General features: G+C 57.3%; 1 protein-coding gene and 1 non-coding gene across 2 annotated transcripts in view; both read right to left on the minus strand.

Moving 5' to 3' along the window:
* The window catches only part of VWC2 (von Willebrand factor C domain containing 2), a 57,472-nt gene that overhangs the window by 23,547 nt on the left and 17,143 nt on the right, over positions 1 to 16,782 (minus strand). Inside the window, exon 3 of the mRNA XM_066239116.1 lies at positions 12,740 to 12,869. Coding sequence (XP_066095213.1) covers positions 12,740 to 12,869 — 130 coding nt within the window. The remainder of the gene's footprint in view (positions 1 to 12,739; positions 12,870 to 16,782) is intronic.
* On the minus strand, positions 10,050 to 10,125 carry TRNAS-GGA (transfer RNA serine (anticodon GGA)). The gene has a single exon. It is a non-coding gene; the product is annotated as a tRNA-Ser (tRNA).

Genomic DNA, 16,782 nt, shown 5'->3' on the forward strand with positions numbered 1-16,782 from the left:
GTGGATACATTTTTTTTTTCCTGAGTTGCTAAAGATGACAGCCTCTATGTCCTTCACAGAATTCGTGTACTATTAACTGTATTGTCAGACAAACACAGAATACGTGGGGGGTTTTTTTGTGGGTTTTTTTTGTATTTTTCTGAAGCTGGAAACGGGGAGGCAGTCAGACAGACTCCCGCATGCGCCTGACGGGGATCCACCCAGCATGCCCACTAGGGGGCGATGCTCTGCCCATCTTGGGGCGTTGCTCTGCCGCAATCAGAGCCATTCTAGCGCCTGGGGCAGAGGCCATAGAGCCATCCTCAGTGCCCGGGCCATCTTTGCTCCAATGGAGCCTTGGCTGCGGGAGGGGAAGAGAGAGACAGAGAGGAAGGAGAGGGGGAGGGGTGGAGAAGCAGATGGGCGCTTCTCCTGTGTGCCCTGGCTGGGAATCGAACCCGGGATTCCTGCACGCCAGGCTGGTGCTCTACCACTGAGCCAACCAGCCAGGGCCGGGAATACGTGTTTAAAAAAACGCATCTACGTGTCTTTAGATAGTCAGCCCACTACGTTCCAGGCTGTTAACTTAGGTCAGCTTTTGTGATCATGTTTTCCAAACTTTCACGGAAGTCCTCAAATTAATCTAGATGCATCAGAAGTCCACCAAGGACTTTTTTTAAAGTTGACGGTGAAAATATCCCTAAGACATCTGTAGCTCATAAAAAAAAATGAATAAATAATCGTCGTTGGTTTGGACACGCAGTATTCATTCCCATTCACATCTAAATCAAGTGTCATTTCAGGGCTACGTCTTCTTTTAGGGACAGATCATTGGGTGAAGGACTTCCTCCCTCTGGCGTGTTTTCGGCCCTATCTCTGTGTGTGCTTCCCGACACGGTCCCCGGTCTGCGCACGCTTCGCTCGGAGCACCTGGCTCTCAAAGGCACTTGACCACACACTGTTGAATCACTGACTGGGATCTGCAGCTTTTTAAAACTCGCCTGTTGTTTATTTCTGGTTTAATGCATCATTTATAAAACGTTTACCGATTGATGTATTTCCTATTCTGGCGACAAGATGTTGTGAGACTATTGCATTGAGCTTGTTAAAAAAGAATTCTCACATCTTCATTCTTCAAACTAAAAGTAGAAGGCGTCTGGCAATGGTCGTGAGGCAGGTGACAATCTTCCTCTCCAGATCACAGTGAAGAAGACTGGACCAGAAAAATCATCTTAGTCCTATTAATAACTGGGAGGCACTGGAAAACCGCCAGAAAGAGGCACAAGGCGTGAGGAGCTTTCCACTCTGAACACACAAGGACAAGAAAAGGCAAGAATGAGGACTTCGTGGCTTTTTCCCAAGGGACCTCCTCTCCCAACCCCTCTTCTAGTCCCGTCCCTGAAAGGTCACCGCCTCAAAGCCAAGAGTCCAAGTCTCACCACCGCAAGGACGGGGTCAAGGACGTTTTAAGTGGAAAACCCTCGAAGCGAGAGGGCCACAGACAGGCCTCTTCATAAGACTCGTTCGAGAACGCTGGACGCTTACAGCTTTGATATTTATTTCTAGGACCCCGCCGTTCGTTGGCGGGGCAGTTACGAGTAATACCTGCCCCGCCGTCTACTTGAAATGCATCCCCCTCTCCTCCACCGGGCTTCGAGCGTCGCATTCATCACGCCAGGAGATGTTTGTTCTTTCCCTTTGATGAGATTAATTTCCAAAAGCTTAGCTTGGATTCCAGGAATTGAATTTAAAAAAAAAAAAAAAAAAAAAGGACTTTGTTTTTGAAAACCACTGAATTGATTTCCTATCTGAAGCATATCAGAAACTAATATAAAACTGACATTATTTAATTTTTCGGTTCGTTTTTCTTCTGCTATTAATGACTCTTGTCTTATTTTTGTACAACTACAAAAAAAAAAATAATCATCATCATCCCTGCAACTGAACCCGAGTGCAGTTAATTGAGAGAGGGGTTCTCACTGAGAATTCGAGGCTCGGAGATGGAGCACGGGAAGTGCCTCTTCTCCGGCCACACGTGTGGGACCGCTGTCTTTAACACAGTCTTCTTCAGGTCACCGCTAACTCTGAACCAGAAGCGGGCGGGTCCTGTGCAGGTGGACGTCCCTAGCTTGTTTGTGTCTGTTCAGTGAGCTCAGTGCCTCCCCTGCCGATGACCCCGCGCAGTCTGGGCACCGGACGAGTTCATCACCGGTAACCGTGGGAGGCAGGCAGGCAGTCAGGGCTGGAGGTTTGCCAGACCTTCATTTTCTTCCTAATCTCGTTCCTTTTTTACTTTTGTCTTTGAGCTCATGGCTCAGGAAGAGATAAGTTGCAAAGCAGACTTTTTTTTTTTTTAAGAGAGAGAGAGAGAGAGAGAGAGAGAGAGAGAGAGAGAGAGAAGAGGGGAGGAGCATATGTGCTTTGACCAGGCAAGCCCGGGGTTTCAAACCGGTGACCTCGGTGTTCCAGGTCGATGTTTTTATCCACTGCGCCACCACAGGTCAGGCCCAAAGCAGAAATCTTCATCCAGACCCCGGTCCGGGCGGACCCCGCAGTTCAACTCGGGGCTCCAGGTGGTAAGCCTGCTCACCTCCGTCCACCCCCTTCTCCTTCTCAACACCCAACACCTCTGTCCTGTCCTGCTCCCTGCCCCCCGCCTGGGTTTGCGCTGCTTTTTCTGGAGGGTTTAACTGTCAATGTTCATCTTTTTAGTAATTCCAAACAATCAGTTTTGCTGGAAGAGCCGATTTCAGGGAGGTGAGGTTTCCTCTCTGTGTCCAGGATGGACGGTACCTTTGAATATGCTTATATGCCTTCAGAACACACGGCAGAAATCAAAATCTTGTCTGGTTAGACTTTCTGAACAAAATGTCAACAGTGAAACTTCTCGCGAGCAGATAAAAGATCCCCTTGCAGGCACTGTGTTTTATTTAAAACACACACACACACACACATTTACTTTCTCAGCAAAGTTCCTCTAAAGCCAGACCTGACTGAATAAAAATGGACACCTTTCAAAAAGACATCCTTTAATTCTCTCCCTGCTCATGAAATCTTAACAAGTGAGGCTGTCAGGCGGGGCCGGCGACAGACGCGGGGGCCGGAGGGAGCCGTCCGAGCACTTTCACCATCCTCGGGCCGGACTCTGGACACGGCAGGTCGGGCTGCGGACGACCATGGTGTTTGGTACTGGAGGTGGGTCAGAGCCCAGGGGGGCCGCGGCCAGAGGGTCAGCAGGGTGTTTACAAGAGCTGGGGAGAGAAAATGCCCTCACAGGGACTGGGAAGCTTAGTCTCCCTCAGCTCATTTTATGTAGAAAAGAAATCGCAACCTTGGAAATACTGAGACTGTTTGTTTGTTTTTCTGCATTGGGGTCTGCACAGCCCCTCCCTGTGTGGGCAGAGCAGGGGAGGGAGGGGTCGGAGAGGAGCAAGCCCTGTCCCCCGGCTTGGGGCCGTCCTCGGCCACACAGGGAGACGGGTTGACACGCCACATTGGTGCAGCGCGGCAGAGGCCACAGTGGGGCGTCTGCCCCGTGTCCGGCGAGCAGGAAGGCCAGGGCAGCCCAGCTGGTGAAGCAGGAGGCAGACACCAGCCCCGGGGTGGGGGTGGGGGGCTGAGAACAGGTCTAGGGTTGTCCGTTCCAGAAGGGTTTTGACACATTCCCGGTGACATGGGCGGCCGAGGAAAAGCGGGCCCAGGGACACGGCGGTGGCTCTGCCTCGCGCCTGCAGGGGGACGGCCGTGTAAGGGTCAGGGGGGCCCTGGGGCCGGCGGGAGGTCGTATGCACTGCCCCTTCCCCAAGGGGCCGGGGAGAGGGATTCAAACACCTCCTTGTTAGCAGGTCCATGAATTTCAAGCTGTTAGGGGGTCACATGAGACACTTTCTGTGAATGTTAAGAACATTTACTTTATTGACTGAGACACTTCCTCTCCTTTAAGTATATATATATACATACATATATATGTATATACACAGACACACACACACACACAGACACACACACATACGTTTCCAAGGCAAGCTGATATGTATTCTCTCCCTTTTTATCTACCTCCTCTTTGCAGACGAGGAGAGTGAGGCCCCAGTGTGTCCGTGATCCCCTGGGGGACTCGGGCAGGGACCGCCGTGGGGGAACCAGAGCCAGCCCCCTGGCCTCCGCGTTCTGGGAGGATTCCGGGTCTCCCTGCTGGGGTTTCACGTCTCTGCCCACAGCGAGGGAGGGGACAGGGAGCCTCCTCTCCGTGGGCGCTCAGAGAAGAAGCGCTCACCTTGCTTGAAGCGCTGATCTCGTTACCGTGCCGTGCCGGATGACCCACGTGTAACTCAGGCAGAGAGAAGCAGGGGATCATGGGAGCCAGCCGGGAGGGCGCAGCCCTGCTCTTTCTGAACGCCCTGCTGGGGACGCGGCCTGAGACAGTCACGCCTCCATGTCGAAGGACCGTAGATGTGCAGCAGGCACGGGCTCTTCAAGTCACCTGGCCCAGTCTGGGGAGCCCCTCTGTCTGAATTTGGATCCCAGCCCCTGAGTACATCTATCTGATGGTCCCCATGGGTCAGAGATGTCAGCCTATATCACACCCCCATCTGCCTTCTGTCCGCACCCGCCCACTGTCAGCCTTTCTCTCCAGAGGTGACCCGGAGACAGCAGCCCGTCGTGCTCTGGGGCCGAGTCCACAGCCGCCCTCTGTCCACTGCGCAAGGCTCCTGGGGTGACCAAGGAGTTGTTCAGACATCTGCTATTCAGATCCAGTGTTAAGAGAACCAGGTGGTAGCATGGGTTAAAAAACAGACGCTCGTTCCAGAGGCCCCCAGTTCCCGTATCTAAAACGCTTGAGCGCTCCTGATTGAAGGACCGGGGACGTCCACCCTCCACAGAACAAGGCCTCGCCCGGGGATGGCCGGCGTGTTTTCAACGGCCGCCCGGCGACGGCGTGGCTCACGAGCAGTGCAGGGCCAGCTGCCCGCATTTCGCCGCGTTAACTGCTCCTCAGGGGACGCGTTTGTTTCACAGAAGGTGGGGGCACGGTTTCCAGAACCGGCGGAGTACGGACAGACGCCTCCCGGGGTGGCGGCCCTTCTGCACCCGAAGTTCATCTGCCTGAGAGACAGACCCGCTCTGGGCACCGCCGTGAGCGGAAGAGCAGAAGGCGTCCTCTGTGCGAGAACAGGGCCTTTGCCGTTCCCTGGATGCGGCCCCTGGACGTCCTTCCCGGGGGCACTCGTCGGCTCGCTCTCCCGGGACAGAGACTGGGCCGGCCGCCGGGCACGGCTATCGGTCTTCACGCCGCCGTCCGCTGACAGCTCATTTCTCCCGAAAGCGTCCCAGAGCTAAGGTCTCCGGATGTAACTCCGGTCACCTCGGGTAGTGGCCCCATTGATCACGCGGTGGACGCGGTGAAGGTATCTGCCCGTCCCTCCCCGGGATGAGTGGCTTTACTGTATCCTGAGACAACGGACGTCCCTGTTGCTGGCGACCCCGGCTGGACGCCTGCTGACCACAGCCTGCTGACCAGGCGACTTGAACAGATGAACGACGACCAAGGAACACAGACGGGTCGTCCTCTAGAGGCCGGAAGGGGAGCCTCGTCCGCGGCCTCCATCTGCCCGATGAAGGCTGGGCAAACCCTGCCGTGTTTGTGGTACCAGCTCAGGGCCTCCCTGAGAGGCAATCCGGTGACGGACGCCCCTTTTAAAGCATCGCAAGTTGAAGTACGAGGCCAGGAAGGGAGGCCGAGGGCTGGAGAGAGCAGTTCTGAGTCCTGGGACAGCCTGGGCAGGGTCACCCCCACCGCGCTCCCTCCTGGGGAGGATCAGCACACTCCGAGGCAGCTGAGGATGCTGACAAGGACACGCAAACCGAACGCGGTGACAGGGCTCCACCGGGAAGTCCTACCCGCCGAGCTCCGGAGCCAGTTTGGGCACTTCAAGGACCTGAGTGCAAGTGGACAGCTCACAGAAGTCCAACCAGGGGAGTCCACAAGCCTGTGGCTTCCGATCGAGCCCGCACCTGCCCTCCCCCTCCCGGCGGGCTCTGAGCCCCGCAAGAGTGACTGTGGGGGTCAAGCGGAAATGCAGCCCTCCCACCAGAACACCTGTGCCTGGTCTTCACTGCCCACGGATCAAATCTGACCCTTAACACGGCGCCCAGGTCTTCTGTGAGCGCGTCTGCGACATCCCCCCCCCCACGTTAGACCCGGCTCCCACTCTATCTCCAGGCTGGGGGAGCCATTTCAGCCACACACGGGGCGCCTCCCCCGTCCCTGCGACCCTGCCCAGGATGGCACTGCTCCCTGTCCCTCTCCATCCACAGTGTCCCCGCAGCCACGACCCCTCCCTCCCTCCCTCACTCCTCACCTGTCCCTCTCATCACCTGTGGTTTTAGAGCACCTCCTGTTTGCCATGTCACCCCCCCCACCTCCAGGCGTCAGCAGAGGGTTATTCTGTATCGGCCGACTGAATTAACGAAGCACGCCCAGTCCCGTCGGGTTGCTGATTTGTCACAAAACATCCCTGGAGGCAGCCAGCCATACGGGCTCTGTCTACATGACGGGCACAGAAGGGTGCGGAACGATCACGGTGCCCTGTCACTCTTCCTCTGAAGACCTCACTCTCCTTCAGGGAAGGCCCGTAATGGCTTCTCGCATCGCTGACTTCTAGACACCAAGAACCATGGAGGTCCTGTTCAAAGGGATTGCGTTAAGAACGTAGACAAGTATAATAATACACCGTAAGGGGGAAAAAATTGCCATGGAACGATTTTAAGGCTTCGGCGCTTTAACAAACTGATGACAGGTGAACAAGTCCATCCTCAAAGCAGAGGCTTCACCCACGTGCGGGACCTCGTGGATCAGGACCGTCAAAGTGTCCCCAGCCCTTGACCGAATGGTGTCACTCCTGGGAATTTATCTTAATGACCTCATTCAAAAACAAATAATAATGACATCATCCAAAAACAAATAAAGGCCACAGACACACACACACGCACGCACACACACACAAGCACGGGTGTGCGCGCCTGTGTGCAGTGTTCACGGGAGCATTACTCGGGGTTTTCTCAACCTCCCTCGCCGCGTTCCTCACTGTTCAAGTGGAGCAGCGAATACAAAGGGCTTACAAGGCCGCGTCCCCTCCAGCCTACGGGCTCATGGGGGCGGGAACCAGGAGCTTGATCCACCTTTGTATCTGCAGTGACGACGTCATCAATAAGTGCCTCAGCGTTTTATAAAGGCAACACACAGACACACGTGCAGGCATGGACACACACACACACACACACAGACACATACATGTGCAGGCCTGGACACACACACACACATACACGTGCAGGCCTGGACACACACACACACACAGAGACACATACATGTGCAGGCCTGGACACACACACACACACAGAGACACATACATGTGCAGGCCTGGACACACACACACACACACACACCCAGACTCTTCTCCAACAATCTAGAGAAAGAACCAAATAGTCAGCAGACGAGCCAAAGGGCACATGTAATGCCGTCATCTCCCCAATTCCTGCGCCTCAGAATCCAAAGCGATCCGGGCGCATGTGTCCACAGACCGCCTTGCTGACGTTCTCCACGATCGTTCAAAGGACAAAAAGGCGCATCTGAGGAAACCACCGTCTACTTCCGCTTGATCCCAACGGAAGCTCCCTGAAGCAAGGGAGCCGTCTGGTTTCCTCTCTCGCCTCTTGGTGCCGTGAACGGGCAACGTCACAGAACTGCAGTGTGACGGGCGTGAGTCACGGCGGTGGCCGCCGCCCGGAACCTAAAACCCAGCCAGAAAATGTGTCACCCTGAGCGGAGAGGGCCCGGGAGAAGGGCACCGAGGTCCAAGGAGAGCTGGGAACCCCTGGCGTCTCTCTCTCTCTCTCTCCTTCTCTCTCTCTCTCTCTCCTTCTCTCTCTCTCTCTCTCTTCTTTATCTGTCGCTCTGTCTGGACCTGTTGGAACTGTCTCATCAGTTACCAGATGCATGCATGGCCCATATATATATATATATATTTTTTTTCCCCCCAAATATGTGGGCTGCTTGTTACTGGCTTAATCGTGTTGTTTGAGGGACGGTGGCTCTTGATCTTGGACAGATTCCTGGGTGAAGCCGGGGAGGAGTCGGCTTTTCCTCAGGAGAAGCAGCCTCGGGTGAATCCCACCTGCACAGAAACACACGAGGCTGAGCTGCCGTCCAACTCACTACCTGTGAGTTAATTATGATCTTATCCCGCTCTCTGAAATACACAGGAGGGAAAAAAACAAAATGAAAACCCACTCCATCCAGTTCTTAATCAGTCCCTCTCACATCTTTTCCACGAAATTGCCTCTCTTCATCAGAATTCACCTTTGAAACACGTTATCCAAGTTTTCACCTTTCTCCCAATAAACAGCCACGTTCATTTCATTTCGGGAGAGCGAGGCTCCTGACCAGCCACCAGCCGGGCGAGCTCTTTCCCCTCAGAGACGCAGAGGTCATCCGGACAAGGCCCTGGACTGTCCACCTGCGCGCCTGGCCCGTCACCAATGTCCCTAAGGGCCTCTAAGACGGAGGGCCTCGGGGGGGTGGGTGCCGTGACCTCTGGCCTCTGCGTTGCACCCGTCATGGGGTGGGGGGGGAGCTGAAACCTTGACAACCAGCCTCACACCCACCATGCCTGCGTGCGTGTCACTGGGGACAGACCAGCAACGACAGGCGGGGCCTCGCAAACACCTCCCCCCTCCCCCAGGTATCAAAAGAAAACCCTGGGAAGATGGATCTCTGGGAGTCAACAAAGCGAATACATTCCGCGCTACATTGGATCTGTGATCATTTATTTATTTACATTCCAGGCACTCTTGGCTTCCAACTTTCGCTGCTTTGATGTAAGTGGCTTTGACAGCTTGCAACTGAACGGCAATTTTCCTTCTGTCGGGAGGAAAGAGCTCTTTAATGCTCCAGGTCAGGGCCGGAGAGCGTAGGGGGGGTCGAGGCCGGCTGGCCGGGGTCAGCAGTTAAATCCTCCCCTACTCTGTCCGCGTTGAGTCGACCCAAGCGTTTCATCTCAGAGAAGGCATCGTTTTGGGTGTCTTAGAATCTGTGATCCATCAGACATGTAATTGTGGTTTTTTACTCTTTTTTATTAAAAAAAAAGTATTTTTTAATTTTTTTTTTCCTGTGTGAACGGCATGGATGGACCACCGATACATTATTCACTAATCTCAGTCAGTTACGGCCAAGCGGGCGATGCTGGCGGAAACTGTCTTCACTTCTCAAGCAAGTCTCGCACCAAGAATTCCAAACACCGCCCGCCCTCCCAAGGTCAGAACACTCCATCCCTGAGAGACACCGAGAGCCGACGCCTGTCCGTCAAACACGTTAGGACAGGATGTCACGGGGCGTCCGCGACGGGACAGACACACCAACGTCTGCTGCTGGTTGTCGTCCTGGAAACGGGAAGTTGTTGCTGTGCTGGTATCATTGGATCCACCAACCCTTTTGATACAAGTCCCTTGGTAATCTGTAATCCTTCCTGAATCTAACTTAAAAACAAAACAAACAAATAAAAAAAACCCCTATTCATCCTCCATGTAAAAGCCTCTCTAACCTGCCACGCCTAAAACCCTGCTTTCTCTCTCCAAGTATTGAGGCCATGGGAGGGCCTTGGCGTTTGCTCTTGGGGTCACTACCATCTCCTGTCTCCCCCAAACCAGCAAAGCAGGATGAAAACATCCTGTGAGTTTCTGAGGTGAACCTTGTTTATACACATTTTACTTGGGAACATTTTTTTTTTTTGTATTTTTCTGAAGCTGGAAACGGGGAGAGACAGTCAGACAGACTCCCGCATGCGCCCAACCGGGATCCACCTGGCACGCCCACCAGGGGGCGACGCTCTGCCCCTCCGGGGCATCGCTCTGTTGCGACCAGAGCCACTCTAGCACCTGGGGCAGAGGCCAAGGAGCCATCCTCAGCACCCGGGCCAACTTTGCTCCAATGGAGCCTCGGCTGCGGGAGGGGAAGAGAGAGACAGGGAAGAAGGAGAGGCGGAGGGGAGGAGAAGCAGATGGGCGCTTCTCCTGTGTGCCCCGGCCGGGAATCGAACCCGGGGCTTCTGCACTCCAGGCCGACGCTCTACCACTGAGCCAACCAGCCAGGGCCGGGAACATTTTTATTTTATTTTTATTTCTTTGCTGATTCAAAAAATGAAATTCTATCTCGATGACAAAACTTGAGCACCAACGGAAACACCTGACTTTGAATCCGTACAAAGGGTTGCCGCCTCCGCCTACGATCCGGAATGAACTCCAGTCACTTCTGGACGGAGCTCTCCGGCTCTCTCCCTGGAGGAGGGGGGACCGGTCCCAAGCGGGAAAACCAGTGCAGAGAAGGCTTCACGCTGGAGGTGCACAGAGCAGGCACCCTGACTGCGTCGTAGCAAAGCACGGGTGAGTCAGAGAGGGCGCGGGGTGACGGGCGGAGACAGGGAGAGCCGGCGGGGGCGGGGAGAGCTCAGAGCAGGTGGAGCAGGCAGACGTGGGAATGTCAGCCACAGGTGAACCCAGGGAGGGCGTCTGCTGTACCATGGATGACTGCGACGTCTCCGTGAGTTTGAAAGTTTGGTCAAGTTTTAGGGCTGAATAATAATCTTCCAGGGTTTAAAATCCTGTCTTCCCCATCTTTTGTAAACATCCAAAACAGGGATTCCATATCAAACGCCAAAATGTTGCCTCTCGTCATCACGGACAAGAGAACAACACGTGGTTTCCTGGTTCTTGAAGATGCCACGTGGTTGAGCAGCCGTGTGCTTAAGTCATTCACTAAACGCCCTCTGAGTTAACAGAGGGTATCGGGCCAGCCGCCCCATGTGCAGGACACTGCAGCCTGGACGTCAGCCACCGTCAGACACCACCTGTCCCCTCAGCAGGCTCGCTCCACTCCATGCCCCAGCGGGACCCGCCGGCCTCTCCTTCCCACCCGAGTCCCTGTCCTCCAGCTGACCCGACAACGCTAGTGACCGCATCTCCCCCGCCCCACGGCCAGCGCCGTGACTCTGTTTTTTTGTTTTTTTTTCACAGAGACAGAGAGAGAGTCAGAGTGAGGGATAGACAGGGACAGACAGACAGGAACGGAGAGAGATGAGAAGCATCAATCATCAGATTTTTGTTGCGACACCTTAGTTGTTCATTGATTGCTTTCTCATATGTGCCTTGACCGTGGGGCTACAGCAGACCTCTTGCTCGAGCCAGCGACCTTGGGTCCAAGCTGGTGAGCTTTTTGCTCAAGCCAGATGAGCCCATGCTCAAGCTGGAGACCTCGGGGTCTCGAACCTGGGTCTTCCGCATTCCAGTCCGACGCTCTATCCACTGCGCCACCGCCTGGTCAGGCCCGTGACTCCGTTTTTAACGAGCTCGGTCCCCGCTGACTGGCCTGCCCCTCCTCAGGGAGTTGCTCCTCACAGTCTCCCTTCTTCATACTCAACACGCACGGAAGAACAGCCGACCCCGGACAGAGCGCTCCGGCCCCCCTTCAGCTGCGGTCCACAGACGTCCAGAGGACTGGGCGCCCACACCCACTCCACAGGCCCTTTCAAGCTCTCAGACAGCGATTTTCCTCTCGTGGGACACGCCTTCTTCTCCAGCAACTTCATTCCCTCATCCGTCTGTTCGTTTATTTCAAGGGCATCTCACCTCGGGGTGGGATCTGGGACGCCTGCGTGTACCTGCCTCGCGGTTCCCCACCGTTCCGATGGGCAGGAAGGACTGCAGAACCTCAGGCATCCGGGGCACGAACAACAACCCCGGGCAGCCATCTGCCCCTCCCAGCGCCCAGGCCACACGGCTACCCAGCTTGGCCTGGCAACCCTGCCCCTAATGAGCAGAAGACCCCACAGGTGAGCCTGTTCCATCGCCGCGATGCTGAGGCCAGGACACTGCTCCCCACCCTTCTGAGCCGGGCGGTGGCTTCTGCCAGGAGTCCCAACACCCCCCTCTGGCCAGGAAAGACGCTCACATACTTGAAGACACTGTCCTGTCTCCGCGGTCACCTCTTCCCAAGGGTGCACACTGCCCTCCTGAGCCCTAACCTTTAAGTCCCTCCTCCCCGGACACTCAGTCCTCACCACATTGCCTCTCACAGCGCGAGAGGCGCGGCGTAGAGGTGCACGGGGCGTCAGGCGAGAGGCCATTCTCGCCCCTCAGGGGAGGAAGCGCTCCACCTTCGGGAGCGGCCGCCCGGGGTGTCCTGCCATCTGTCTTGCTCAGAGAGCGGAGAGCGGAGGGCACCCCGGGCCACCGCGCGCGCACTCTCGCCGGAAGTAAAGAGGGGTTTCTCTTCCTGCCTCCTTTGCTTATGGAAAAATATTCCATTATGTTTCCAGTTTTAATGCGCTTCCTAATGAAAAGCAAACGAGCCCGGCCGGCATGTTTGATTTGTCTTGGAGAGCGGAGAGCTGCTTTGCAAGAGCAAACAGAGTTAAATTAAAATACGGGACGCTCCTCCACGGTGGAAAATGAATTTCTCCTCGAAGAACCGCGTCAGGTCCATGAAAGCTGGGCTGAGACCAACAAGGGAGCCCCTGCCTTCCTGCACAGCAGCTCCCGACGGCCCCCCAGGCCCAGAGGCCCAGAGGCCCAGAGGCCCAGAGGCCCAGAGGCCCAGAGGCGTGCGCACACACACAGGCCAGCTCGCCCATCCACACGTCCTCTGTGTGCCCTGGAGCGCACGGGGCCTGGAGGTGCCGCCGCCCCCCACCGCCGCGGGGTGTCCACCTACCGTTTTTGCAGATGGGGCAGCACTGGTCCGGCTCGTACACGGGGTCCACACACTCCGTCTGGGGACAGGCGGACACGGAGCACAGCACCTCCCCGTTGGCCTCACAGCGGCACCTCTCGCACGGAGACACCTGGAACACAGGCCCACGGTCAGGTCAGGGGGTACGCCTGCCGTCCTTACCATCCACACTCTCGTCTTCCCTCCCCCGAAACGCCCTGGGAAGACATCCCAGCGTTCTAGGAATGTAGAAATAGTAAAAGGTGCCCAGTCAAGTGGTGCACGAAGTGTGAACACAAGGTCCTGGGTTTGGCGGGTCCTCTGGGGCGCAGCCACCCCAATGGGGCCCAGCCACCCCGATGGGGCCCCGGCTTCTTCTCCCCACTCAGCTCCAAGTGCAGAGCCGTCTTTTCCTGATTCGCACATGGAGGTTGTGGAAGAAAGGCGTTTGTCTGTTTAAATATTAAACCAATAACACATCATATTGAGTTACTGCCAAACCGCTCACCGTGCGAACACCTCCCTTCTCCGCAGCCCTGCCAAGCGCCATCCGGCCGACCGACCAGAACACCTCCAGCGTTCGACTGAGGAAACGGTGGACCAGGAAATGAAGGGACAGCCCCGAGGGACTGGGAAACTGAGGCTCACTGCTCGGAGCCAGGCCCCGGCCAGGCGCTGTCTGAACACGCCCTCAGATAACGCTCAGGGCAACTCAGACACACGGACTACAGTGATTGGCCGTGTTGACCGACATGGGAACGGACACGCAGAGGCAGCAGGCACCTTGTACGGGGTCGCCCTTCACAAGGGGCAGGGCTCCTGGCGGCTGCGTGCAGGGGGTCTCACGGTGGGCCGTCTCTCCCTCACTCCGCCTGACCGCGGTCTTCCACACACTGGGCAGCAGCAAGCCTCCCCGCGCTGGGCGGCCAGCAGTCCCGCCTCTCCCTTCTGGATCATTCCGATCAAGCCTAATGGCCGTTCCAGGAAAGGGTGTGTGTGCCCTGCCGACCACACCCCTCCACAGCCACTCGGGCTGGGCGTGGCGGGTGTTTCTTTTCCCGGGAAACCCCGGAGGAGTGGTTTTTCCCTCTGGGCTCACCCAGGGCGGAGCAGCAGCAGCGGCATGTGGGACCCAGCAAGCCGAAGCCGCCCCACGGGAATGTGGGTTCTACAGACCGTGGGGACGAGGGGGACGGTGAGTCCTGGGCTGCGAGGCCCCAGGTGACGAGGCACCACACCCGGACACAACCAGCCCCTGGCAGGGAGAACACACCCACGGCACGCACGGGTCCCCTTCTGCCTACACGGTGTTCCCGGAAGACGGGAATCGAGACCTCCACCGGACGGCAGCCGTTTCATAAAGCAACAGTTCGATCTGTGTTTGAAGGCAGGTGTCTCAGGTCCCGAGCACAGCCCCTCGGGGGGCGGAGGGAGTCAGGACGGGGCTGGTGTTTGTTCTAAGTCAGAGCTTCCCACCTGATAATACGGTTCCCGGGACCTCTGCCCAGGACCCGAGTCACATAGCAGAACCCTCCAGTGTCCAGTCCTATGAGCTGGAGGGGCCCCAATCCCCACCCACTGCCCCCTCCTGGGCCCCTGCCACTCCTGCCTGGGTGTCTGGTCCTGATCAGTAACTGACGGGGCTTCACTCACTCACCACCGGGCCAGCCCCCACCCAGTGGGCAGAGAAACGCCAGCTGCCCCTCGGCAACACAGCGCCACTGGCAGAGCCCACACGCCGTGCCCTCCAGCCATCGCTCCCGGGGCGGGCTCACCAGGTGGTAATGGATTCCTTCTCGTTTTAGATCCAGTTCAAACCCTTCCTCCTCTGGTGTCAACACCAGTGGAGCTGGGGCTGCCTCCACGCGTTTACACCGCAGGGTGAACGTGAAACCCGCTCTTGTCTGGGTCCCGGAATGCCACCCGGCCTCTCCAGCCGCTCCCCTCACGCCACCGGGAGCCCGCCTACCCGGGGACACCAGCCGGCTCTTCTTAACTCCAGCCCGGACAGACACGTCCTCCTGCTCTGTGCTGCCAGAAAAGGCCCTGGCCTGGGTCACCTGAGTCCTGAAGAGCGACTCCCCCCCCTTGCACTTCCGACCTGGAGCTCTTTACCGGGGGGCCACCGGCGTGGGAGCCATGAACCCCACCCTGCCTAATGCGTCGCTCCTGGTGGCCAAGGGAGGACACCGGGCGTCCTCAGGGACAAACGGGAGACAAGACAATCCTGGAGCCATTTCCCAAGTAACCGTGATGGTTTTGTGGATGAGGTCAGCTTAGACGTGGAGACTAAGAGCGAGTGGACTTCAGCAAGGACCCTTCTCAGGTGAAAGGATTCGACACCCAATAACTCCCCCCACCCCCACTTCTCTGTTTCTTCCAGCAGCTGAGACGTTTTGTTACTAGTCTAACCCCCCACGCTGTTGAGACTTTGCAAGGACACGAACAAGAGTCCCGTGAACATAAAGGCAAACACGGACGGACACTGGACTTCCTTCTCCCTCCCTCTCTCTCCTTCCAAACTCCTCAAGTCCCGAGATGCCTTGAGCTCCTTCAGGCGCACCGGCTAGGACGGAGCACGGGGTCTCTGACACTCAGAACCCCCTCCCCACCCCTCATCTGCAGGTGAGCGGCCACCACGCAAGGGCCGGAGCCCCCGTCCCACATTCAGTGTGACCCACGCAAGGGCCAGAGCCCCCGTCTCCCTCACATCCGTGTTTGCTACGGCAATCACAGTGATCGAGCAGCGCCCGGTGGCTAAGTGCTGACCCAGTGGAGGAAAAGTGGCCGGAGGGACTGGAGAGCTGACGGCCACTCGGGTGGACGTCGTGAGCAATGCTGCCAATAAAACCCCCTTCGGGGAGGGCCGTGCGGCGCCCCCTACAGAGCCACGCAGGGCAGGGAGGGCAGGAAATCTTTGCAGTGAGAGGGGTCCAGTTTGGGTTCTGCGCTGGGTCCGCACACAGAGGGGCGTGCACCGCGCGCTGGGTACGCACACGGAGGGGGAGACGGAGGCGCGTGCACGGCGCGCAGGCTCACGCGGTGACTTCAGGGCAGGGAGCCCGTGGGAACTGAGCCGCGGGAGGCACAGCCCAGGATCGGAGAGCGGAATTTCAAGATTCTGCAGCCACCGCGTCTGTGGCCTGCGGAGCGGTCAGGCCGGGCTCTGCCCGTTCCGTGTTTTCTAACTGTCCTCCTGCACTGATCAGCGTTTTCACTGAACAGCTACGGCAGCTGAGGACTCACGCTCCCTTACGTACTCAAACAACAAACTCCTTCTGAATCCCAGGACGGGAGATGGAAGGTGTGGACACGGGGACAGCGGGAGCAGCCTTCCCGGTCCCCCCATCAACCCCTCCACCCTCCGCTGACCAGTCCCAGAGTCGCTGCCTCACAGGATCCTGAGTGCTCAAGGACGCCCAAGGCGCTCACCTCCGTGCCCAGGCCGGTGGGGGGCAGCGAAGTGAGGGTTTGAAGGAGGGACCAGAGGGAAGGCGGACATGGCGGATGGATGCTCGCTGAGCTGTGCGCCCAGTGGGAATGTGGAGGCAAAGCTGTCGCTCTTGTTTGGAATGACAGAAAAGGAATGAAACCGGCATCTGGTGGTGAGGATGGTGGCCGGCCAGGAAGGGACAGCCATCGAGACAAGCAGGGGCCCCACAGAGAGCGGATTCCTCCCCGGGGCAGCGGACGGCGTGGGAAGAAGCCCTGGGCCTTGCGGCTGGAGGACCAGTGGTCCTCAGCAGGTGGGGGCAGGGAGGCTGCCAAGAGCAGAGGCTGCCCTAACACCAGAGGCTGCAAAGATGTGCAGGACAACTGCCTCAGGACACAGTACAAGGGGCCCAAGGCTGCGCGGGACCTGCCACACCGCAGCTCGGGGACCCTGCTCCATCCCGGCGGGGGTGAGGGGGCGCACAGCAGGGCACAGCAGATGCCATGGGGACAGGGTCCCTCTCCCAGAGGCTACAGGGGTTCTTCCCAGCGCCAATGTGGGAGGATAAAGATGTGGGGTGTCTCGTGGGCGGGGGAGACCCTGACATGCTGAG

Source organism: Saccopteryx bilineata, chromosome 7 (assembly GCF_036850765.1).
Source record: "Saccopteryx bilineata isolate mSacBil1 chromosome 7, mSacBil1_pri_phased_curated, whole genome shotgun sequence".
Taxonomy (NCBI): domain Eukaryota; kingdom Metazoa; phylum Chordata; class Mammalia; order Chiroptera; family Emballonuridae; genus Saccopteryx; species Saccopteryx bilineata.